The 27,524-nt window shown below is 36.9% G+C and overlaps 1 protein-coding gene across 7 annotated transcripts in view; it reads left to right on the forward strand.

Moving 5' to 3' along the window:
• Nucleotides 1–27,524, forward strand: part of magi1b (membrane associated guanylate kinase, WW and PDZ domain containing 1b) — a 156,904-nt gene that overhangs the window by 96,975 nt on the left and 32,405 nt on the right. For 4 of the 7 annotated variants that reach the window (XM_067432306.1, XM_067432300.1, XM_067432304.1 and 1 more), the window contains exons 3-12: nt 8,382–8,501; nt 10,300–10,506; nt 12,144–12,360; nt 13,704–13,786; nt 14,471–14,506; nt 19,892–19,949; nt 20,800–20,903; nt 22,094–22,210; nt 25,086–25,271; nt 25,356–25,991. In XM_067432306.1, coding sequence (XP_067288407.1) covers nt 8,382–8,501; nt 10,300–10,506; nt 12,144–12,360; nt 13,704–13,786; nt 14,471–14,506; nt 19,892–19,949; nt 20,800–20,903; nt 22,094–22,210; nt 25,086–25,271; nt 25,356–25,991 — 1,764 coding nt within the window. The remainder of the gene's footprint in view (nt 1–8,381; nt 8,502–10,299; nt 10,507–12,143; nt 12,361–13,703; nt 13,787–14,470; nt 14,507–19,891; nt 19,950–20,799; nt 20,904–22,093; nt 22,211–25,085; nt 25,272–25,355; nt 25,992–27,524) is intronic. The other 3 variants (XM_067432302.1, XM_067432303.1, XM_067432305.1) reach the window with 3 other exon arrangements.

A 27,524-nucleotide genomic window follows, 5' to 3' on the forward strand; every position in this document is an offset into this window, starting at 1 on the left:
AAAGTGTAACTGAAGCAGGATAAATTAATGTACAGGTTTCTAGCCTGAGCTCCAGGGCGAAATCAAATCGGCGGCAGATCAGGCTGGGTTTATCCAATCTAAAGTTTTCCATGAAATTACTGCTTTGAGGATGCTCTACTTCCATAAGAAAATAATGCGAAACACGTGAAACCTAGTGGATTTTCCCTGTTGAAATGGTACAACATTTCCTCGTTGAAATGTATTTCAGTAATAAAAAACTAAATTTCACATTGTGAGGTAAGCCGATAATTGTGAGAGATCGCAGTCACAGTCACTTTAGGATACACATATTTTTTAACTCTAAGATGGAAACTGACTTTGATATAAAGCAGTGTAAATACAGTTGATATTGTAAATACAGTTGATATAAATTGATATAAATACAGTACATAATATATTATTATATATGAACATATTTGAGGTGATAATTGAGTGCATGTCTGCATCTACACATGCCCATGTTGCATGTTTGCATTCTGGGAACTCATGATGCTGATTCTCCGGAGAGACGAGAGAGAATGTGTCCAGCCACACATACACTTTACTGCTTGGAAATACAGTGATCAGTCAGCCTATGCAATAGCAGCTACAGCCTGTAAAACAGCTGTGTGTGTGTGTTTTTGTGTGTTTTTGTGTGTGTGTGTGTGTGTGTGTGTGTGTGTGTGTGTGTGTGTGTGTGTGTGTGTGTGTGTGTGTGTGTGTGTGTGTGTGTGTGTGTGTGTGTGAGAGTGAGAGGGGGTTATCATTTAGCGGAGGGTTGTAAACCCCCATTAGGTAATTGTTTCTCTTTTGGGCCCTGGATCATGCCATTTGGCGACAGTAACCCCTTCTGTTCATAGTCACTGACCCACAACTGATGAGTGTGTGTAGCCCGGGATCGAACAGCTGCAGATTGTGATGTTTGTTGTCACAGCTCCTCACCTTTGGTTCATTTAGCATTTGAACGCCCAGTGAGCTTTCAGTTGTCTAGCATGAGTACATTAACAGCAGCATCAAGGTGTGCTGACTTCTTTGTTTGAAGAAAAAAAAAAAAAAGTCTGTAAAGTGTACTGTACTCTATACAGTAATTTATTCTTGCTAAACACAGTGTGCTGATGTCACATGTACACCCAGGGATAATTAAGGCCAATCGCACCTAAATTACATGCAGCACTAAGTTTTTCGCTGTCATGGAAAACCTGGAAATATCAAGAAATTTTGTGTAAAAGTCATGCAAATAAATAAAATATTGAAATTTGTATTGAAAATTATGGACATTTATGTGGTAAACTTACAGTATTCAAAAGTTTGGGGTCAGTAAGATATTTTAAAATAAATGTATACCTTTACTTAGCAATGTTGCATCAATTGATGAAAAGTGACAGTGAAGAGATTTTAAATAAATTACGTTCGTTTGAACTTTTTCTCTATAATCACCGTTTCCACAAAAATATTAAGCAGCACAACTGTTTTCAACATTGATAATAAGGAATGTTCCTTGAGCACCAATTCAGCATATTAGAATAATTTCTGATCTGATTATTTCTGAAGACTAATGATGCTGAAAATGTAGCTTTGCCATCACATGAATAAATTACGTTTTAAAATATATTCAAACAGAAAACAGCTTTTTTTTTATTGTAATAGTATTTTACAATATTACAGTTTTTATCAAATAAATACAGCCTTGGCTAGCACAAGATACCCTTTTCCACAAACACTAAGCATAAGTGAACATTTTTGTAGTTTTGTTTTTCTTTAAAAAAATATATAGTATTATTATTATGTAATATAGACGACATTGTTTGATTTGTAAGACAATTGTGTTTTTGAGCCCCCCCCCCCCCCCCCCCACACACACACACACAATCAGTTTGTCAATTTTATCTAAATGATTTAAAAAATAACTGGAATAAAACATCAATTTGAGGTACCCAGCAGGATGTTGAATTGATGATTTTTAAATTTGAATTAAAAAGCTGCATGTGCTTAGTTTTCGGGTCAGTATAAGTGAAGTCAGAGTATTTATTCCTTGGCTGGTGAAATATGGAACTTTTTTTTGAAGATTTTGCAGAATAGAAAGTGTATTTTGTCTCAATCATTGAGGCATGGAGGGAGATGTACACTATTACACATGTAAAAGGATAGTTCATTTAAAACTTAAAAAAGGATACATGATCCAATATTACACAGAAGAGAAAGTCATACATGTTGGTACGACATGAGGCGGAGTGAATAATGACAGGATGCACTGATCATGATTTTTTCATAGCTGATTCCGATTGCTGATTGCACAAATTGTCAGATGCTGATACCAGTTGCTGATTTTTTATTTATTTTTTTATTTACTTTATTACAGGTCAAACTGGACTTTAAAAAACCTGTAACCATATGAAATTAGAGACAAGCACTGCATTTTTATCACAATTCAAACAAAGATGCTACACACATGAAGCACGGGCAGTTGATTTAAAATAGAAATAAAAATAGAACTTACTTTAGATTTATGAAATTATGTTAAAGGAACATGCCGACAGATTAGTCCATACGTACCATTCTCATCTCCATGCGTGCCATAACTTTGTCTGATGCACCCAACGCTAGCTTAGCACAAAGACTGGAGGTAAACGGCTCCATCTAACCTACTGCTCAATAAGAGACAAAATAACGCCAGCGCAGCGCCTGAAAATAATCTCCAGCATGGTCTCTGAGCAAGCAGGTTGTCCCGTTGGTTATATTGGAAGTTAGCCTATTTTCAGGCGCTGCGTAATATCATTGTGCCTGCTGCACCCATGGTACAGCAGCAAAGTTCCGTGATTATTACGCAGGAATGAGAGTGTAGTTCCTTATGGAAGCCCGTTTCCACCCCTAAATAAAAATAAAATAAAAAGAGTAATTGCGACTTCTCACAATTGCGAGTTATAAAGTCAGAATTCTGATATATAGACTTGCAATTGCGTGATAGAGAGTCAGAATCTGACTGAGAAAAGTCACAATTCTGAATCTATAATACAATAGTGAGAAAAAGTCCGAATTATGAGATAAAATGTCGCAATTACTTTAGTGACGGAAATGGGCTTCCATAGTTCATAGCCATATCGGTCTAGAAAATTTTAATTTTCCGTTGGACTTGTAACTAGACACACAATGTAACTATACACATCATCACAACATGTAAATAGGAAAATCTTGGCGTTATTTTGTCTCTTATTGAGCAGGAGTCTAGATGGAGCGGTTTACTTCCCGTCTTTGTGCTAAGCTAGGCTAGTGGTGTGTGCATCAGAGATATGGCACGCACAGAGATGAGAATGGTATGTATGGACTTATCGAACTCTGGGGGATACGGTGAATAAGCTAAAGTACCAAAAAGTCGGCGTGTTTCTTTAAGACACCTTCACATAAACAGCAGACAAACTGAATGACAATGCTAATTCACTATCTAACAATAGGTGGTGCTTATGAAACATCAGCAGTATACTGTTTCCATGGTTACTGCTGTACACAGGCAAACGTTTTTGAAGACGGTGCATTCCCTTCAGAGATACATTCATATACACCTGACCAATTTAATATTTATATTTTTCTTCAATATTGATCACTGATCCGTGACAGCATTGTGATCAGTGAGCTTGCTGTGCCTTGCACAGTATTTGCTTTGCTGAGCCATTGGTTGTTCGTACTTCGTAGGTCTTTTCTGGAAAGTTCTCTTTGGTTCTATCTCCTGAAACTAACTTAGTTTTGGCCTGATTTTGTTCGAAATTAAATTACACCAGTATAGCTGGGCCTTGAGCAAACAAAGATTCAATGTTCTTTTAATACATGACAAAAAAAAGCTATTTATATTTTTCAGAGGCAATACTACGCCTAAAAGTATCACTGCAAGCACATGCTGTTAACCCATAAACCCATTTCATTTATTTATACATCATCCTCCGAGCCTTGGACAAGAGAGTGCCTTTATAGTCAGAAGTCAGAGATATCAAGTAGGAGTATCCCATCTGAATTTGTTTGGAACGCAGAATGTTATTCAAGCATTGTGTGTGAAATGGTACATGCAGCTTTTCAAGTGCAGTAAGCTGATTGGCCTCTTTATATGGACAATCTATTGCATCCCTGATATAAAAGTTTACTTCATTTAGGTACATTGCTTTGAAATGGCATGTTCATTTTTGCGCTTGTTTTGCACATGATCTCTTCACTGCGGCGTAGTGAGTGATATGAAATAGTTTGATCCCCTTAGAAATCAGAGATGAGCCTCCTAGGGATTGAATCATTGAAGGGTTGTCCCTAGCAACAAGAAAATATATCATCATGTGACAGTCATGCTATTTATATATTTGTGGATATATTTTTTCCCTTTTTGCAGTTGTGACATTGGTTCATGTTTGTGCATGTTGTGTAAAGTGTCAGTGCTATGTTTTCTATTTATTGTTCTGAGGAGCAGAAATAGGTGTATTATTGCATGGTTCAAATAGCTATTGAAGTGAAGGTTAGCATGAAAATTTATCATCTATCATCAATGCTGTAATTTAGTTGCATGATAAAGGTGACGTGATGCTCTGAGCATTTTGCTATAAGTAAACCTTTTGTTAGTGGATTTCTTCAAAAATGATATAGCAAATTGCTCTTTTGTTTGAGCAGTCTGAGTTCAGTGAACTTCTGGCTCAACCAATAGCATGTAGGATCATCTGTTTGTCATACAATGGAAGGCAAGGGACTATATTGTATTGTTGGTTCCAACACACATTGGAACCATTTGCCCCAAAATTAAAAATGTTCAATGACTTTTTATGCCTGTGTCAGTGTCTGTGTCTGCGTTACTACACTACCATTCAAAAGCTTGAGGTATGTAACGTTTGTAATGTTTTTTTAAACGTCTCTTATGCTGACCAAGGCTGGAAAACAGTGATATTGTGAAATATTATAAGAATTTAAAATGATCGTTTTCTATTTTAATATGTTTCGAAATATAGTTTCGAACTGAATTTTCAGCGTCTTTTCTCCAGTCTTCAGTGTCACATGATCCTTCAGAAACAACTCAGTCTCACTCCTAACTCGTCACATATTGACGCTTGGTCAGGACCCCTCTACGTCACTTTTTTAACCCACGGGGTACCTCTTTAGCATAATTTTTTTAACAAGCAGGTTGCTCCATTCATTTAAATTGTTTGCCTAATACGTCAGATCAAGACACATTTAATTATTTGCATTTGTAAAAGTAGACATGATTTTATGAATATTTATAGGCTACTTTTATATTTTGGAGCAACTTACCCAACTCCTACCCTAAACCTACCCACTCTCAACAATATAAAACACATAACAGGCAAATAAAAGTACGTATTAGCTCATGTTGCATTCCAAGTCTTCTGAAGTCATACGATATCTTCATGTAAAGAACAGAGTTGATCTCAATGTTTTGATCGCTGAAATGATGATCCTGCCGCTCTGTCTGCAAACAAACTCATTCATAACTCATTCAAATGATACACGACTCTTTAGCATGACGCAATCGGTCACAGGACACACGAGAGCCAATGACATTTTACAGTCAATGCTGACGTAATGACACAATTGGTCACGAGACATACAAGAGCCAATGGAATTTCAATATTGGGCAGCAATTTTTAAAATTTGATGTGTGCATGATCTTAGGCGGATGGAGACCCTGATCACTTGTGGGGATTTTCTTCTCACAAATCAATAATTTGTCCTCGGAACACTTGGAATATTTGAACTTTTTAAATAAATTGTGCATGCAGTCGTATCTGCCTGTTATATCCTGTGTTTTTATTATATAATACACAAATGGGTAGGTTTAGAGATGGGATGGGGTAGGGTTACATGTTAAAACGTGTCTAACTAGTGTAAATAAAAATAAATGTAAATAAAAATATACTCCATGTCATAATGGCAAAATCATGACCCAATATATAATTTTATTATGATGATGCCCAATGTGTCTATGTATGACGCAATGGTTTCTCATTGAAATTAATAAAGCACCCTGCTCGTTGAAAAATTATGTTAAAAGGGGTACCCTGTGTGTAAAATTTGTGAGGCGGAGGGGTCCTGACCAAGCATCAATATGTGACGAGTTGGGAGTGAGACTGTGTTGTCAGAAATCATTCTAATATGCTGATCTGCTGCTCAAGAAAAAAATATTTTTATTATCAATGTTGACAACAGTTCTGCTGCATTGCATTTTTGTGGGTGCATTTTCCCCTCAGTTTTTTATGAATAGAAAGTTTAAAAGAACAGCATTTATTTGACACATAGATCCTTTGTAACATTATCAATTTACTGTTACTTTTGATACATTTAATGAATCCTTGCTGAATAAAATGTGTAGTGTGTAGTGTGTGCACTGTAAATGACATTCTGTGACAGCTGAAAAAATTAAAATGACAAATATGCTCAAACATTTCTAGCAGATATAGACTCTTTTCTCTTTTTGAGGAACTAAGAATCATCTCAGAATTGTTGTGCTCCTATAAATCACAAGCTCAACACATTTCATAGAATTTACATACAGTAAATGAAATGGCTAAAAAGACCTGATTGCTATTTAAAGCGACACACCGACTTTGAGCATCCATTTTTGGGCTTGTGTTTACACTACACTCACTGTTGATAGGGCCTGTGCAAACCAAAGACAATATTACATAGCAAGGTTGTTAAGAAAACTGAGTTATCATCACATCTTTGATTTATCACCAGTGTCACTAAGATGGCTGCCAAAGAGCATCTCCCATCGTGGGGTGCTATTTATATCAGCTATTCATCAGCTCCATCAAGTGATGGGAGATACAGCAGGATGAGTGTGTGAGACACGCGTTGACTGTCAGGCCACCGTCTTGACCTTCAGCATTACAAATAGCGGCAGAAGACCCCAGTGTCCAAGTGCAAACAAATACAGTTGTGTTGATAAGATGTGCTTTATGACAGCAGAGATATTGATTACAGGTACAACGCAAGGGGCAAGTGCACTTCACATCTGTAAAAGCCATGTGTGTGTGTGTGTGTGTGTGTGGATGATATTATGATTGATCATGGTGTCTAATAAACATGCTCTAGGGTTATCAGAGTCCATTCGAATAGAATGCGTGGAGGAAATATGTGATCCAAGGCCCTGTTTACACTTGGTATTGGGGTCAGTTGTTTTGTTATATTATTTTATTTAAAAATATATTAAAAAAACATTGATTGCAATATATAATAATACCATAACAATTCTATGATGAGAATATTTTTTAATTTTTGTATTAAAATTAATTTATTAATTTTAATTTAATGAATTTATTTTGGTGGAATAAATTCAGTAATGTTAGGGTAATACAATTATCCTGATATTATGGAGAGAAAAAAAAGCCTAATTAAAAAATGCAATTATTCAAAAGAAAATCTGCTTAGAGTTAAGTATGTAATAATAATCCTTTATTTATTGTTTCTTACAATAAAATGACAAAACTTTTAGATTTTTTTAAAGTCTCTTTAATAACAGATAGTCGGTCAATTTTTTAGGTTCAGGTTTTAAAATGTCATGTGGTGCAATTCCCCAAATTCTCAATAATATTAATTAATTAATAATTCATTGTATTTTTAATGCGGGTTTTCGTCTTGACAAATGGTTTTAAAAACTTTGTTTAAAATATTTTTTAAGATTTCACACGTTCAGGCGTAAGGAAAATATGTGTTTACATGATGGTTACACAATAGGGCATTTTTTATAGTTATTAAATTGAAACTCTTCTTAGAAATCATAAAATGTTTATAAATAATATTTGTAAAAGTTTTTTAATAGATGTTTTTATGAACATTTCCATTCATAATTGATCTATTAAAACCTGTCTTATTTAAAACCCTTGTTTAAGTGCATGGTTGATTGATGGATCAGTAGCCGTTTTTTTTACCATTGTCTGGGATGCATTTGGACCCTATATTTACACCTGTATTTATTACTGACCCCTTGTGATTGCATTCCCTGTGGCAGATTTTTATATGCAAGCTTTAAACAGAGTCTAAGGGAATATGATAGAGGAGGCAGAGCAGCCGTATGGACTCTTGATCCCTAAAGCTACTTTAATCTAATATGTAGTTAGAGCAATACAGTGGGGGTTGGGGTACACTTTGCTCTCCTACAACCAATTATCATCAAGGTGTTACAACATCTTCACTTTTAGCTGTGCAAAGCTCTCTCACGCTGATTTCACACCCAGCGATTGGCTTCCAGGAGCCTGTAGACTGTAGCATGTGGTTGTTGTTGGCCCTGATGTAGGTGGTAATCATAGACATGGTGGTATATGTGGTTTTGGGCATAAATTAGCAGTTTCATGTTGTCAGTGTCTTATGTGTTCTTTCTCCTTTTTTGCTTGCCACAGGTACGACCCGCAGTCCTCGTGACGGAGAGGTGCCAGGAGTAGATTATAATTTTTTGTCAGTGGAAGACTTTCTAAAGCTTGAACAGAGTGGGACACTGTTGGAGATTGGATCTTATGAAGGTAAACGGCATTCTATAGAGTTTAAACGCAACATCTTTTGTACGTTAGAAATTATATGAAATGACTAAACGCGAGTGTAATCTAAACTGGGTAAACACAGCCTGATCTGCCAGCGCTTTGATTTTGCCTGACAACTCGGTCTGGAAACCTGTACATTAATTTCTGCTTCTGTTACACTTTTGTGGGAACCAATCACAGACTGGCTTATCCACCTGGTGCGCTATTTGCGGGTTTAACATGATGACAGATAGAGAAACGATGGGTTGTTGCCCATTGATTACGCCTCTTGTGGTCTGATTGGTTGAAGGACTATCCAATTGCATACAGAGTTATTCGAACACTCTCAGAAAAAAAGATACAGTGCTGTCACTGGGGCGGTACACTAAGGTACAAAAGTGAAAAGGTACATCTTTGTACCTTACTCACCCTAAATGGTACATATTAGAACCTTAAAAGGTACATAGTAGAACCTTAAAGGTACATATTAATACCTTTTCGGTTTTGTACCTTAGGTTGATCTCGCCTCTTGTAGAAAATACAGAGCAGACTCCCCAGACCAATGTTCAATCTTAAAGCTACACTGTGTGATATTTTCCCCCATCTAGCGGTGGAAAGGTATATGACCATCCAGTGAATATTAGTTTCTGTTCCTCTCAATTCTGATTTCGTTTTAACTCCTACGGTGGCCGATTTAGGCCAAGATTAACATGGCAACCCCCCTCTTCACATTAGACACGGTACCATCGAGTGTTAAAACGCGAAAGGCGAAGCTTGAATTTATGGGTATGTCCCTCTTTGGCTAATGTACTTTCAAGATGGAGGGGCAACATGGCGACCGGCATTCGAACCCCTCACCCATATGTATTTTCAATGACATATTATAAACTTACTAGAATACTTTATTACTTGAAATAAGTAAATATACATTAGTGTAGCTTTAAATTGAGCTTGGTCTGGTGATAGCCAGACAATGTAATCCCTATAACATGTTTATAAACATCCTTATCCAATAATCGCAAATGATTGGAAAGATTATGGTGTAAAAGTGTTGGAAACCTGTAATGCATTATGGGATGCAAATTCTCCTTTAAACAAACGTCAAACTGCTTTTCGTGTATAACTACAGAGTAGTTACTTTTATTTATTGCATAACTTTTTAAATTTGCTTTTGTAAATCATACAAACAATATATTAAACCAAGTGCTCATATATCAAAGTCAGCTCACAATAGCCATGGATCGTGGGATGGTACATAGATTGTTCTATATGGCGAAAAAAAAACTGACCTTTTTTACAAAGTAACATGATCAAATGTACTTATTTGATTAGTGACCTAGAAATAGTGCAGAACCGTAAATCTTGTTTATTTTTTACCCACATTTGTGTGTTACATATGGTATGTATATTACATATGATATGTAACAAAATAAAATCTTTTTTTTGGTTTCTACTCTGTGCTGCTGTTAGTTTTAATCAAAACAAATCTCTTAATTAATATTAAGGTTGATCACTCAGCCTGACGTGACTGAATTCTAAATTTATGACTCATTTAATGATGTGGAGTGCTTTTGTTCAGACAGACAGCTCTGTCCATTGTGCACGCTCATTGCCCTTAAACAATACTGCCTGATTGTCCATACACACTGATACCATTATCTCCCCATTAAAGTTGCATCAACTTCATGAAGACAAGCAGTCATTTTCATAATAGAGCATTTGCAAAAACCCACATCATCATGTCTTGCATTTCCTTTAACCCTCCTGTTCTGAATGCTGGTAATATCCTCTTGTTGCCTAGGTAACTATTATGGAACACCCAAGCCGCCCAGCCAGCCCCCTAGTGGGAAAGTGATTACTGGCGATGCTCTGCAAGACAGCCTTCCTGGTTCGCAGCAGTCAACCCCACGACGCACCAAGTCCTACAATGAGATGCAAAATGCTGGAATAGTGCCTACAGAGACTGAGGATGATGATGAGGTTCCTGAAATGAACAGTAGCTTCACAGGTCAGCAGTGAGCCGATTTGCTTGCCTTTCCGTCTGGCACATGGGAGAAGGAAAGAGTGATGCCTCTTTGTTGCTTTCCTCTTCCTTCGCCATCACGATTCAGGGAGGAAGGGGGAAAGAGTGCCATCTGGCTGTGGCAGAGGGATTTTGTTTGTGTTAGAAAGCACCAAGATGGACTCTCCCTGTATTTATTTATTGATCCAACAGTTATGCGGTGCCAACTTTCGCACACCGTATCAGAGTATTGAATGGGATGCATTTTGTGTCTGTTCTTGGAAGGTGTCTGTCTAGGAAATAGATTGCTGCATGCATTCGAGCAATAGCTGCTGATCGATGAGGGGTATTGATATCCTTATGATCAGTTCAAAAGCGGGCAGCTCTAAGTACAGGTTTCAATGCTTTTGTGATATGATTTGATAGCTCTAAACGTATTTGGAGATAATGCTAATGTCCACATTGCATTATGCAAATCTATCCTGTTGCGTACTGGAGAACAGTAAAAGCGCCGCCTATTAATCTGTCAGTCAACAGTTATAATAAAGCAAGGGTTTAAAACTACTTCAAAGGCATTTTCCCATCCAAGCAGGAGGTGTACACATCTAAAGTTCAGTTAATACAGCTGCACAACTACAGTAATATTGTGCATTCCTTTCTAAATGTCATGTTTGCTGTGAGATTTGGAGTATATATGGAAGCAGCGCTTTTGTGCCAACATTTATTTATCTGTTTTACTTTTTTGTGCCTTATTAAAATGCTGTGAAGACAGTGATGTATCATGTATGTTCAATTGATCAATTGATTGCATAAATTATATAAATAAATGTATTAATTTATTAGAACATAAATACAAATTTTACTGACCCTAAACTTTTTGAAAGATTGTGTAGTCACATAATCGCAGCACAGGCGATGCATTTGAGACACGTTACAACCACACTGTCAGAAAAAAGGTGCATTGCTGTCACTGGGGCGGTACCCTAAGTTACAAAATCGAAAAGGTACTAATATGTACCTTTAAGGTACTAATTCTGACAACTTGTGATCCTAGACGAATGTCAGTATCATTAAATATCTGCTCCTCATCCCACAAGCTGGTTTATGTAAGCATTGACATTTTTCCAATCTATACTTCAGGCTGTATTTGCATATTTTACTTGAAGGGAATTATAATATTTTATATTGCATGTTGTGTTCAATATCAAAGTTAATTCTAGGGCCCTTCATTTAAAATAGGCAATAAGCTGCCCTATTCATACAGGGTTACGCCTTTCAATTTGGAAGAGTGGTTTCATTTAAAGCAGCTAATTCAGTCAGGCGGGCCATGCAATGTAGTTGAGAGTCGATTTGTTTAGATTTATCACCTCTCCGAGAAGGTTAAGTGTGTAACTGTTTACACTCTTATGGATTGAGGGGATTTCATTTTTTTTTGGTGTGGGTGGGAAAGTGTCAGACAACCACGTGTCGGGATGTGTATTTGTGTGTAGTAGAGTGTTTGATCACTCCAGAGTTTACAGGAAGTGAGAAGTAGGGGGCCGGGTGCCATTCTCCAAAACATTAGCATTAGCTTTTCTCATCAAGAGCCTCATGTTGACCTGAGAGAGTCTGTCTTTGTGTGCTAATCTAATGTGTGCATGCAGGAGACTCGAGTGAACCGGACGACCACCCCTCTGTGCGGCCCTACGCCCGCGATCACGTTCAACCCTACGGGCTCAACAACACCTCGGCGTCAACCACGGAGAGCTCTCAGAACACACACACACACCCCGGCTATCCCACGGAAGAGGACCCCCTGGGGCCTCTGCCTGAAAACTGGGAGATGGCCTACACTGAGAACGGAGAGGTCTACTTTATAGAGTAAGAACCGACTACTATCTTCATGACACTTTTATTAGATGGGCATTTACAGTGGCCCTGAAAAGCTTTTGGACACTGCATCAATGTCTGCGGCTGTGTCATACTGAAAGGCAATTATATTGGTATAAAATTAAATAAGTATTATAAATAATATTATAAAATAAATAAATATATTTTTAAATAGTAAAATACATTTTAAAATTAAATAAAAAATATAAGAAATATTTTTTTTTTAAAGAAAAATCTTGAGAATTTGAAAATGCATAAACCAGTAACTTAATTTTCACAATAGTTTTAACCATTATTTGTACATTTAATAATTGGTTAACTTAATTTTTTTTTATGCTTTAATATATAAAAAAAATAAATTATAAACATATTAATAATTGATTGCTTGATAGATTTGTCAGTTGATTTTTATTTATTTATGTCATGCAAAGAAATTATGAACACGCAAAAACCGGAGCAAACCAACAAAATGTTAATAACTTATGTTTGGTCAATGTATGCTTTTTGCTATGAGCCTTTTGTTTTTCTATGCTTTTTGTGCTTAGTAAAATAAAACCTGTAGCTGTAGTTTGACCCTTTTTTGGCCAAATAATTTTGTCAGATAAATACCTCAACTAAGTTTAATGTTTGGTTATTCCCTCATACTTAAAAATATAAAATATTTTCCTCATATTTTGATGGTTTAATAGAACTTGTAGGGTCATCAGTAACAAATATCTCCTTCAGACATAATTTTGGCCACTATTGTATTGCTTAGAGTATTATATTGCTATCTTAGCATCATGCTAACAGCAAACTTGATTATAGAGCAATCCAAATCTACTGCTTACACGTATCATTGGTTAGGATGCTGCCTAGATTTACTCATTTATTAAATGAGTGTCACAATTTGGCCTCCGGACAAAAGTGAAGTTGGAGTTGAGAAAAGATAATTTTTAATCTAAAGTTCTAAGATAATTTGTTTGCAGATGCCACTTGGTTTGATCTTTTGAATCTGATGAAATTATACACATACATTTGTTAAGTGTAACCTAACTGTCTTTTTAAAATACTTCTGGGAACACTCTCAGTATATTTATATATATTTTTATGTATAGACACATGTTGCACTATAAATATCTTAGGTTGCAATGGTTTTGTGTTTCTTATTTTAAGTTTAGATATTGCTTCTGGCACTTTTTCAGATATCAAGACAGGAAGTATCAAACATCGTGGTATCTTTAGTATGAGTTTTCCTGCCTGCTGGGATGCAGAAAAGAGACCACAGGATGTTGTTCTGCAGGCATCTTTTTTAGAACAATGCCTCACTGTCTGTGTTCTGCATCTATTCTTAGCCACAACACAAAGACAACATCCTGGATAGACCCCCGATGCCTGGACAAACCTCAAAAGCCCCTGGAGGAATGTGAAGATGATGGTATGGACATGTGGTTGAGTTTTTGTCTGTTTTGCATGCCCTAATATCAGTTACATGGTGTGCTTTAGATTACATGCATTCATAACGCTTGCTTGTGAGTGTGTTTGTGGTGTTGTTAATAAGCTTTTAGTGTAGTAAATATAAAATTCTACATAATATCTGTCACAAAAGCAAGTACAATTTTAATCAGGCTCATATCTGTATAAGTCCCTCATATTATCCAATGTAATCTCAAGATGACCTGTAGACGGCGCTCTTGAGCTGTCAAATGTATAACAGACACTTACTCTGTGACAGGCAGCTGCTATAATGCTACAATGGATTATATTGAATCCTCACACAAACAAATAATGAACCTCTATAGCCAATTTCCCTGTGTAGTGGAATCTGGAATGATTTCCAGAGGAGGTTTATGATTATGCCAAATATGATTTTAGTTGTTTAAATCTCACACAATCCAGATAATTTTGCTTTTAATAAATGCCAGTAATATCTTTTTTTTGTCTTTTTTTTTAATTAAATGCCTCCACTGTCTATGTAATATGGGGGCATAATTATAAGACGTTGAGCTGTAATTTTGCTTTTTATGATCAACTAACCCTCTCTGCCTCTCTGACACCCTTACCCTCTTTCTCTCGCCCCACTTTGTGCACACCTGCTCCCCTTTAACTCCCTCTCGAGAAGAAGGGGTACATACAGAGGAACTGGACAATGAGCTAGGTAGGCCACAATTCTACAGGGAAACATTTTTTTCAAACCCGTAGACACATAACGTGCATGTTTGTGGGGTAGATTGATCCTTTTGTGCTGCTCAAATCCTGGAACTGATTATGAAAACGGACCTCACAATTGATCCCAGATCGATGCAAAGGGCAACGTTTAACCACAGTGCACCTACATAGCCATGTTTCGGTACTGCTGTCATCTAGTTCTTTGGTGTGCATTTTGGAATGACTGTAAAACACATTTCATTACTTTCAAACAAGGCTAATTTGTGTTGTCATTGGCACTGCATGATATAAAATATTCATTGTTACTATTTCCACTGCTGAAGCGTTTGGAGTTTAACTCGGGACTCTCGCAGCTGGGAGTGGTTCCGTTTTCATTATGCATGCAAATAACTCACGAGAGCCGAAACTGTTATGTCGAGCTAACGGTGACAGTCAAATCATTGAATAATTTGTTGCTTTAATCAGTTTTACCATCGCCAGAGCACACTATATCAGCACGCAGATCTCTCTCGCTGTTCAATGTGCCTTTGTAATTGAAGGGCCGATTCATCATTAGTAACGGACTAGATGATGCAGGCAGTGGCCTTGAGGAGGCCTGTGTTTGTGTCCCAGCTGATTGGAAGAGCACGGTCAATAGCTATTGATTTGAGAAATCTGAGCCATTAAATAGATGCCGTGACTGTGGGATGTGGGCAGTAGGTACAAGAGTATCCGGTCGCACAGTAGAGACTTGATCCTGTAGAGAGAGAAGATGGGATGCAAACAGATTAATGGCCAATTTGTCAGTAGAGTCGCAGTAATGATGTGGGGGAAGGACAGGACGTACCTTTGAGCAGTTGCTATTGGTACACGCTTACGCTTTCTTCTTCACCAGTCAACATAAAATAAAGAAAAAATAACATTTTATGTATGTTGTAATAATTTATAAATGTATTTTTGGGTGAAATTCAAGTAAAGTAACACTTTACAATATGGTTCCATTGCACATTGGTTAACTGCATTAGTTAACATGAACTTAAAAAAATATATATTAAATTAAATTAAAGGGTTAGTTCCCCCAAAAATGAAAATGTGATGTTTATCTGCTTACCCCCAGGGAATCCAACATGCAGGTGTGTTTGTTACTTCAGTAGAACACAAATAAAGATTTTTAACCGTTGCCTTATAATGCATGTCAATGGGGTGTTTTCTATGACAGTCCAAAACAAATAGCCATACTAATCCATATTAAACCCTGTGGCTCGTGGTGACACGTTGAGAAACTGGACAGTATTTTTTATTTATTTTTTACCTCATATCAGACGAATCTCATCTAGTATTCCCAATGCCACTATTTCCGCGGGAAAAGGTCAAAACCCAGCACGATCATATGTATATATATATATACAGGTCCTTCTCAAAAAATTTGCATATTGTGATAGTTTATTATTTTCCATAATGTAATGATAAAAATTAAACTTTCATATATTTTAGATTCATTGCACTCCAACTGAAATATTTCAGGTCTTTTATTGTTTTGATACTGATGATTTTGGCATACAGCTCATGAAAACCCAAAATTCCTGTCTCAAAAAATTAACATATCATGGAAAGGTTCTTTAACCTAATCATCTGAATCAACTAATTAACTCTAAACACCTGCAAAAGATTCCTGAGTCTTTTAAAAACTCCCAGCCTGGTTCATTACTCAAAACCGCAATCATGGCGACCCGACCCTGTCCAGAAGGCCATCATTGACACCCTCAAGCGAGAGGGTAAGACACAGAAAGAAATTTCTGAACGAATAGGCTGTTCCCAGAGTGCTGTATCAAGGCACCTCAGTGGGAAGTCTGTGGGAAGGAAAAAGTGTGGCAAAAAAACGCTGCACAACGAGAAGAGGTGACCAGACCCTGAGGAAGATTGTGGAGAAGGACCGATTCCAGACCTTGGGGGACCTGCAGAACCAGTGGACTGAGTCTGGAGTAGAAACATCCAGAGCCACAGTGCACAGACGTGTGCAGGAAATGGGCTACAGGTGCCGCATTCCCCAGGTCAAGCCACTTTTGGGCTACAGAGAAGTATCACTGGACTGTTGCTCAGTGTTCCAAAGTACTTGTTTCGGATGAAAGCTAATTTTTTGAGAAGGACCTATATATATATATAACAAATTAACAGGCTTAATTAACAAAATAGTGTTTATTTATTTCAGTCCAGCAGACCAGTGCAATGTTTGCCATTAAGTGTAGCAAAAGCATATTAGTGATATTTGAGGCTCGGTGTGCTGCGATGATACGCAAATTCCTTGTTGTATAGCTTGCACACAACCATGCTCTTGTCGGCGCTGCCATCCTTTCGTTTTTTTAAACAAAATTTCCCATCCACGGGGCCAAGCAAAGCGGTCTCATCAGCTTCTTCGTTCATGGTTTGTTGTTGTCATGATGTGACTCGTGAACACTAGTTGGTGTTCCAGTATAATTGGTCCGTCGAAACTCATTCATTGAAAAACGTTCCGCGGTGCAAATTTAATTGTGTTTAAAATTATGTTATTTATTTTTTGCGTAATTAATCTTAATTAACGCGTTAAAGTCCCGTAATTAATTAATCTTAATTAACGTGTTAAAGTCCCGGCCCAAATATATATATATATATATATATAATATTATAATATATAATATTAACTATATATATATATATATATATATAGATAGATAGATAGATAGATAGATAGATATATATAGATATAGATATATATATATATATATATAGATAGATAGATAGATAGATAGATATATATAGATATAGATATATATATATATATATATATAGTTAATATTAACATTTTATATATATATATATATATATATATATATATATATATATATATATATATATATATATATATTCCTCATTAGTGCCTGCGCAGATAAAACGGGTCGAATGATGTAATTATCTAAATATATATGATCGCGCTGGTTTTTTGACCTTACTTGACAGAAGTAATGGCACTGGGAATACTATATGAGATTTGTCTGATATGAGGTAAAATAGTAACACACATACTGTTTGGTTTCTCGCAGAAAACGATCGTTTGTGTCTTAGGTCATCAGTGTGTTGCCACGAGTCACAGGGTTTAATATGGATTAGTATGTCTCTGTGTTTTTGACTGTCATAGAAAACACCCCACTGACATGCATTATAAGGCAACGGTTGGAGTTAAAAATCGTAATTTGTGTTCTACTGAAGTAACAAACTGACCCTTTAACATTTACTAATAAATAATTTAGATCAAAAGTTGTATCTGTTATCTTATTGATTATTCTTATCTTATTTACCTTATTGGGACCTTACTGTAAAATCTAGTTGCTAAAATAATAATGCTGCTTGCTGCTATTGGTCAGACAAACACATAACCACGCCCCCAAACTCATGCCTCATGGTGTTGCTACGCTAGTCTGGTCTAGTCTGGAACAGATCAATAGGTGTGTCCCAATTTGCATATGTACACACTATTCTATGCCATTTTGTAGTATACATAGTGTAACACTGAGAATTTCAGAAAGAAAAAGTGCACTTCCGAATAGTAGAGATAGCAGAGAACATTGTACATAGTCTATCGAATGTCATTTGGAACAAAATGAATATTTTGAAATCAACAGAGAATCCCACTGCTTACCTTTTTGGGTAAATCAAGCTACAAATGGCTTCAGTATATTCATATTCTAAGCTTTGTCAATTGATTTAACAATGGCCAAATGACACACTTTACCATTATCCAGCATAGCAATGATTTTGTGACAGGTTGTTGTCTATCACACTGTTGCACAAATCCCATGACGTACATTTCACCCAACAAAAACACTCGTGGATTAATTATTGTGTTAAGATCAGGAGGAGTGAAGATATATGTGACAGAGGGTGCTGAGAGAATCGTTCACCGTTAGATCGTTATTTGTAAGTAATTAGTGTTGGTTGACATTTATAATTTCATTAGGACAGTACTGGAGTCTTATTTGCTGTTGCTGCTTGGGTTGGGAGAGATAATGAGTTCTTGTTACACACACACACACACACACACACACACACACACACACACACACACACACACACACACACACACACACACACACACACACACACATATACACCAATTAGAAACTGTCCCAATATAGAACTTTCCTATGGAAGGTGTGATTATGAGTTTCCTGTGTGCTGCAGGCGCTATGCTAATACAACAGCTCTGTGTCCCTGGAACTACGGCATTTCTGCTTAAACAGGGGTTGCTATGGTAAAGAAAGCAACATTTTCATATGCATGAAAACACCCTTCAATGTCGAAGGCAGCAGAGCCTTTTTCATGATTATTCTGTTTCTCTAGAGAAGACATGCTGTGTATATTTTCGCCTTTACAGTGCCGCGATCAAATCTCTGAGTATCTTCTGTTGTTTTTGTACACTTGACAACCTTTTGCCTGAAATATTCGGAGCGGGTCGTATTTTTGTTGTTTGCCAGGTCAAAAGATTTGGAAATGCTTTGGAATATATATATGCTTTTTGTGTAAATATCACAAGGAGAGTTTTTTATCAGAGGCTGTCTAGTGACAAATGACATGCCTGTAGTCAAACTTCATCTTTAGTCTGATGTCACAGTTTACACGGAATTCCTCGGATATGTAGCAATGTCTTTATTACTTTGATTAATACTTTGAGATGGGAATCATTCAGTCAGCACAAAAGAATGGATGAAAGACTGACGAGTTATTGAAAATGGTGGTAGTTTTTCCTCAACAAGCAGAGTTTTGTCCATTTATCAATTATTCTTCTTTATACCATGGTTTTCCTCATCTGCATGTGCTTATATTAAACATTTTTTATATTTTAATGCATTTGTGTGTGGAGCACTGATTCACCATCAGGCCAACATTACTAGTTGGAATGAGTCACCCAAGTCTCTGTTACTGATTCAGAAGCATCCCTTCAAAAGCAGCTGGTTATTTTTTTTGGAAACACAGACATAATTTATTTTCTTTACAGTTATTTTACTATATATTGCTGTGGTAGACAATACAGCTCTTTGACATCACTGAAATAGTTCAGCAATTTAGTAAAGTGATATGACAATAACCAATACCTTACAACGTCTGGCAACCGGTGCAGTGCAGTTGTGAATTAAAAAAATAAAATAAAGATAAATAATGCAGTTCCGTTGGCAATCTATAATTATATAATCTGCTCGACATGGTCATTTAAATGTTTTAAATTGCTGGCTTGTTAGTTTGAAACCTCTTGAATTTTAATTGGTCGAAAAATCAAGTCATGAATTTGCAAAGTATTTGATAAAACCCTTATTAAATTAGTTACAATAAGCTAAAAATCTCTTCTGTTTTACTCCTTATCCAGAGCTGCCCACGGGCTGGGAGAAGATCGATGATCCAGTGTATGGGGTGTATTATGTTGAGTAAGTGACTCATCGATATTACCTTCAAATCATCTTTAATATATGACATCATCCTGAAGACGGCTGCCATCCCTCCGATTGGGCCTGTACACACCCTTTGTTACTGTTACCATTTTGAAATCTTGTTTTCTCTCTCGCTCTCTCTCTCTCCCTCCCCTTCTGAGGGACTCTTGGGTTTGTAGCGCATAAATATGAATGCATTCATATGTTTTGATGTTGTTTCAAAGCAATACCTCCGAGGCAGGAGACCTTTTGGTTTTTGTCTTTGGAGATGTTTATGTATGTTTTGAGCAGTATTTGCCTAGTAATTTGCGCAGGCCTTTTGGAAAGTAGCCTGTTTCGCAGCTGGGTGTGATCTGTATTTTTTGGTAAATGTGGCGATGGGGTTTTATTTTCGGCTTTTGATTTGTGTTTATTGAGCTTACCTAGTGTAGGAAACAGATTTTGCTTTTAAGCACATAAGATAAGAGAGAATAGCATACTTTTATGAATTTTAAATAAATGCAAAGGCCTCCAGCCATAGTTTAAGCTATCTTTATTGCATTTTCTCTGAATTAATTCACTTTATTTCTCATCTGCTTACCTGCTCTTCTTCTGCTCAACCTTTACCTGCCCTTTCATTCTATTTCCTGTTTCTCCCTCTGGTTCTGTTATTGACTGTGTCCTCTGCTCACTCATCTTCATCATCATCATCATCATCATCATCATCATCATCATCATCATCATCATCATCATCATCTCTCTCTCTCTCTCTCTCTCTCTCTCTCTCTCTCTCCTCTCTCTCTCTCTCTCTCTCTCTCTCTCTCTCTCTCTCTCTCTCTCTCTCTCTCTCTCTCTCTCCACCTTCCAGCCATATTAACAGGAAGACGCAGTATGAGAACCCAATTTTGGAGGCTAAAAGGAAGAAGCAGCTGGAGCAGTCTCAGCCCGCTGAAGGTGAGCGGTATATCCAAGGTTCGTTTCAGGCCCAACATGCCACCATTTCTTTCTTTTTCTATACGTTCATTTTTGTCATTTAGGGTTTTGTTACAAGCTTTGGTTTTGGAATGTTGGGATCTCATGGTTATTATTATTTTTTTTTTATTTATTAAAATTTTAATGTATTGTACATGTACTGCTGAAATAATAATAATAATATTTTGGTAAATGTTATATATTTTTTTTTACTTTTTTAAGAGAAGTCTACACATGACTTGATGCATTTAATGGATACATGTATATGTATTGGGCCAGTCTGTCAATAAAAATAAAAAATAAAAAAAATATATATATATATATTATATATATTATTTTTTTTATTTTTTTTAATTGACAGACTTTTTTAAATTGACATATATTGTTTTGTATTACAATATATAATCAGGATTTTCCCAGTTAATTACCAGGAGAAAACATTATTAAAGTCATCATTTTTCAAATGAAACAACTGAATTTTTAGTTGAAAAAAAGTCAACATGAAACGACCCCAATTACTTTCTTAAAGGGATAGTTCACCCAAAAATCCAATCTCCATTTACTTTCCCTCATGTCTTTCCAAACCTGTATGACTTTCTTTTGCGTAACACAAAAGAAGATATTTTGATGAATATTAATAATAATCAAACAGTTTTGGTGACCATTGTCTTTCACAAAAGGAAATTAAATATAAAGAAATATCTTCTTTAATGTTCCACAGAAAAAAAAGAAAGAATTTGCAATGGCACAACAAATTCTTTGTGTGCGTAATAAGCTGATTCTTATTCTGAAAGTCATACAGGTTTGTAACTTTCTCTTTGTGTAGGTGACTAGGGTCGATCATGAGCTCATGTTGACTTTCAAGACTGCTTCAGCCGCACCTTAGTCCATAAACTGTCTAGAAAGTTTAACTGAAATTCAGGTTGCTTTGGTCTGGTTCCCAGCCAACTCAGCTGAATATAGCTTTCTTGATTACCTAATAACTTCTTCTCCCTCAAGTTCAAGTATCTCATATCCTGCCTCTGGTTGTGATACAGTACTGACAATATGCAAGTTTTACACAGAGGAAGTTAGGACACCATAGGGGGCTTTAAAGCTGGTGGTTGCACAGCCTATTGGTTTGAATAGGCAGGAAGTGCAACTGACTTGAGAGACACACAAAAAAGGAAGTGCACCCTTCACTCTTTCAGAATGGATAGAGGAGCATTCTTCAGGAGCACCGCTAGCGAGCTATGCTGCTAACCACCAAGAGACTTACAGAGACCCCGGCACGGCCCCTCCACTACCACCCCAACTGGGGGCTAAACGTATGTGCTGCCTCCTTTTTTTGTTTGTAACACAAACACATACACAACCGTACGTGGTGAATTCGTCTGTGGACATTCACTATTCACTCACTCCTGTTCACGTTTTCCAAATCTTCCTTCCCCAGCTTTCTGTCTCTTCCGTCCCTGTGTTGTTTGAACACCCAATGATAAGCTGCTTATTTAAAGATTTAGCAAACACACTCTTCTTCTTTTTTTTTAAATGAAGGATATTGCATTGTCCCTCGCACCATTTGCCATCTCTCACTGGCGTCTTAATGTGGGCACTCGTTCAAATTCTGTGGAGCTTTCTATAGTGTCACATACAAAATATGCATTATGGTTAAAAGTCAAGGATGTGTTGAATCAATGAAGAGAAATGGTGTCGTTTCAAAAGATAGCTTTTGAATGATTTGATACATTCAAATCCAACCAAGGCTTATGCACTTAAGAATATAAGTATGTTGAATAAAACTGTTCGGATAAATATTTACAGTACATGGTTCGGATTATATACAGTGGGGTTATAAAAGTCCATATTTAAAGTCAGGAAATCAAAATCACATTTAAAATATTTTGCATTATTTCGGTTCTAAGACTTTTGAAATTAGTATTATATATGTTCTCTTCATTCATTTTTATGTTAATATAATTTGTTATTAATATTTTTTTATTAAAATAGAAAAAAAATATAAATATATGCATTTTCTCTAGTGGTCTCAGACTTTTGGATCCCATTGTATATGCAGTTTTGTGTACGTGTGTGCATTTAAATTCAATTGTTACGGACAGCTCTGTCTCTCTGTCTGTCATATATTCCCTCTCTCATATTTATCTTTATCATGTCCAGTCATTTGCATTCAGTGTGCAGTGTGTCTCTCTCCTCAGGGTATCTCTGCAGCCTTTTCTGATCCTTCTGTCATGACAGCCCATGATGAACAGATCACACATCATCTCTCTAGCTGCTCACACCCATCTTCTCTGCTCACTCCTCCATTCTCTCCTCTCATTCTCTCTTGGATCGTGCACTAATGCCACTTTTGCTCTGATCTAGGACTGATTACCAGCTGATCCATCTACTAACATTCATTTCACCATTTTCCTGAATAACTATAATAATGCACAACATGATTATTTCACAAAAACATCCGCAAATAAAAAGTGCACACTGTTCATTTATTTTCTGGCAGAGCAATGCTAACATGTAAAAAAGGACAGTTTGTCAACACAAGCTTGGATGTTGACAGATTAAACGTTTAAGGGTGATATTAGCCGCGTTTCCACCGAAATTACCCGGAACAATTTATCCCAGGAACTTTTTACCCCCAGACCTGTTGCTGTCTGCATTTCCATCGTGGTTTAAAGTACCGTGAAGTTTAGGCAAATTAGTCTGGTGTCAAATTAGTAGGACTGTGTGTGAATTTTTTAGTTCCCACTGGATTTCATCCTCTGCACTTAAGGTTAAAGGGTTAGTTCACCCAAAAATGAAAAAATTCTGTCAATAATTACTTACCATAATGTCGTTCGACACCCGTAAGATCTCCGTTCATCTTCAGAACACAAATTAAGATATTTTTGCTGAAATCCAATGGCTTTCATTGACACCAATGTCATTTCCTCTCTCAAGACCCACAAAAGACGTTGTTACAAACCCATCTCACTACAGTGGCTCTACAATAATTTTATAAAGCAACGAGAATTTTTGTGTGCAAAAAACAAAACAAAATAATGACTTGTATAGTAATGGGCCAATTTCAAAACAAAGATTTGAACGGTTATAAATCAGTGTATCAATTCGGAATTCGGAATTCCTATGTCACGTGATTTCAGCAGTTTGGCAGTTTGACAAGCGATCCGAATCATGAATCAATACGCTGGTTTATAACGGTTCGAAACTTTGTTAACTAACCATTACTAAATAAGTCGTTATTTCGTTTTTTTTGTGCACAAAAACTATTCTCATCGCTGTATAAAATTATTGTAGAGCCACTGTAGTGAGATGGGCTTTGTAACGACATCTTTATTGCCTTTATGGGTCTGGAGAGAGGAAATGACATTGGTGTCAATGAAGGCCTTTCTAAGCCGGTCTGAGCCATCGGATTTCAACAAAAATATCTTAATTTGTGTTCCGAAGATGAAAGTAGGTCGTACGGGTATAGAATGAAATGAGATAAGTAATTAATGACAGAATTTTAATTTTTGGGTTAACTAATCCTTTAAAAAAGTCTGAACCTTGGTGTCGGTCCATTTGTCATATTTGTTTAACTCCATTGTTGATTCAAATAGCAAACAACTCTTACTGCACGCACCGCAGCACATTTTTAAATATGGGGCTTGAAATAAAATGCTTTGTGGGGTCAACCAATCAAAATGCTGCGTGAACTCCCCCTAAATTTCCTGAACTTTGAAAAAGTACTTCAACATGGGAATTTGTGAGGGGGGAAGAACTTAAGTTCTTTTTACCCAGAACTTAAGTTCCTGCGGTGGAAACGCAGCTTTATACCCTGTGTAGTTTAAATAAAGATGGGTGGACGGACGGACGGACGGACGGACGGACGGACGGACGGAGAGACAGACAGACAGACAGACAGACAGACAGACAGACAGAGAGACAGAGAGACAGAGAGACAGAGAGACAGAGAGACAGAGAGACAGAGAGACAGATAGATAGATAGATAGATAGATAGATAGATAGATAGATAGATAGATAGATAGATAGATAGATAGATTCAGCTTCTTCTTGAAACTTAAATTGCTCGTGAGATTTGCTGTTTCAATACAAAAAAGTGTGCATAATCATCTCATACAGAGGGGCCAACAGATTTACCTTCACCTATTCCCATAGCTCACAAAATGTGCAATGCTTTTCTTACTGCAGGAGGGAAGCCATTTTTTACAAGGAACCCTGCAGAACTGAAGGGAACATTCATTAACACCAAGCTGAAGAAGAGCAGACGTGGGTTCGGCTTCACCGTAGTAGGAGGAGATGAACCGGATGAGTTCCTACAAATTAAGAGTCTGGTGCTCGATGGACCAGCTGCCCTGGACGGAAAGATGGAAACAGGTAAAACTTAAACTGTGGTGTCATAAAACACATCTTTGTGCTGTAGTCTTTGTTCTCGGGCCAACACATGTTTTGCTTTCTCAGGTGACGTTATCGTGAGCGTTAACGACACCTGCGTGTTGGGCTACACACATGCCCAGGTTGTGAAGATCTTCCAGTCCATCCCTATCGGCTCTATGGTCGACCTTGAACTCTGCCGTGGCTACCCGTTACCCTTTGACCCTGATGACCCCAACACCAGCCTGGTGACTTCTGTGGCCATTTTGGACAAGGAACCCATCATCGTCAATGGCAAAGAAAGCTACGACTCGCCATCCAGCCACGGGAGCGAAACTACAGGTGGCGGCGGTAGTTTGAACGGCTCCAGCGATCCACCTCGCCCCCATAGCCCTTCAGCAGAGGTGGCTTCCAATGGCTCTCACGGTTATCCCAGTGATGTGGTGACATTGGCGTCTTCAATTGCAACCCAGCCCGAGCTTATTACTGTCCATATGGAGAAAGGTGACAAAGGATTTGGCTTCACAATAGCGGACAGCCCTTCTGGGGGAGGACAGCGAGTGAAGCAGATAGTGGATTACCCACGATGCAGAGGCCTGAGGGAGGGGGACATCATCATGGAGGTGAACAAGAGGAATGTTCAGAACCTGACGCACAATCAGGTGGTCGATTTGCTCAGCAAGTGCCCCAAAGGCAGTGAGGTGACCATGCTGGTTCAAAGAGGTGAGCGCTCATGAAAATTTGTATTGTTTTAATTCGAATTTGAAGCACTTGTGAGGATAAACTAGCTCTATTTGTCAAAGTTTACTGGGTTTATGGCATCCTTAAAGGGTTAGTTCACCCAAAAATTCTGTCAATAATTACTTACCCTAATGTCATTTGATACCCGTAAGACCTCCATTCATCTTCGGAAAACAAATGAAGATATTTTTGTTGAAATCTGATGGCTCAGAAAGGCCTTCAATGACACCAACGTCATTTCGTCTCAAGACCCATAAAGGCACTAAAAACGTCATTACAAAGCCCATCTCACTACAGTGGTTCTACAATAATTTTATAAAGTGACAAGAATAATGTGTGTGCGCAAAAAAACAACTAAATAACAACTTATATAGTAATGGGCCGATTTCAAAACAAAGATTTGAACGGTTATGAATCAGTGTATCGATTCAGGATTTGGATTGCCAATGTCACGTGATTTCAGCAGTTTGGCAGTTTTACACACAATCCGAATCATGAATCGATATGCTAATTCATAACCATTCGAATCTTTTAAAAAAAATCAACCCATCACTATACAAGTCATTATTTAAGGTTTTTTTTGCACACAAAAACTTTTCTCTTCGCTTCATAAAATTATTGTAGAGAGACTGTAGTGAGATGGGCTTTGTAACGTCATCTTTAGTGCCTTTATTGGTCTTGAGAGAGGAAATGACATTAATGTCAATTAAGGCCTTTCTGAGCCATCGGATTTCAACAAAAATAATCTTCATTTGTGTTCCGAAGATGAACAGAGGTCTTACGGGTGTCAGACGACATGATGGTAAGTAATTAATGACAGAATTTTTGGGTGAACTAACCCTTTAAGGTTGCACAGATAATGCAATCCTTCTTTTTATATTATGGCTGATAACCCACAAATAGTTGATATTAAAATCTTTTGTCTAAATAATAATAATAATACAAAAAAAGAAAGAAAGATTTTACCAGATTCCAATCTGGTATACTCTAGGTTTCACAATTTTTGGGACGAAAATAGTTTTTGTAATGTTTTTTTTTTTTTTTTTTTTAAGAAATCTTATGCTCACCGAGGTCTCAATTATTTGATCAACAATACAGCAAAAACAGTAATATTTGATCAATGTAATGTGCTTGCTGATTAAAACTATTAGTTTATTTAAAAAAAAAAAAAAATCATACTGACCCAAACCTTTGAACAATATAGTGTATATTATGCATCTTTTTTAAGCAAACTGTCCATTCCTTGAGTTGTATCTACCACTCCTAATGTTAAGTAAAATAAACTGATTGGTTGGTTTACAGGTCAGCCAGATGGCTGTATCCTGTTTAAGTGGGGATACAGCCCCCACTTTTTTGTCCCTTTTTGATTACATATTTCTGTTTTTATTAATCTAGTACACCTTCTCTCTCGCTTTTTCTCACTCTGGTATTATTTTCATCTGCTTTTCCATGGCTTGGAATGTGAAAATGGTCTTGCAATGTGGACTGAAAGATTGTTAAAAGTCTTACTACTTA

The sequence above is a fragment of the Pseudorasbora parva genome, chromosome 22 (genome assembly GCF_024679245.1).
Source record: "Pseudorasbora parva isolate DD20220531a chromosome 22, ASM2467924v1, whole genome shotgun sequence".
NCBI lineage: Eukaryota > Metazoa > Chordata > Actinopteri > Cypriniformes > Gobionidae > Pseudorasbora > Pseudorasbora parva.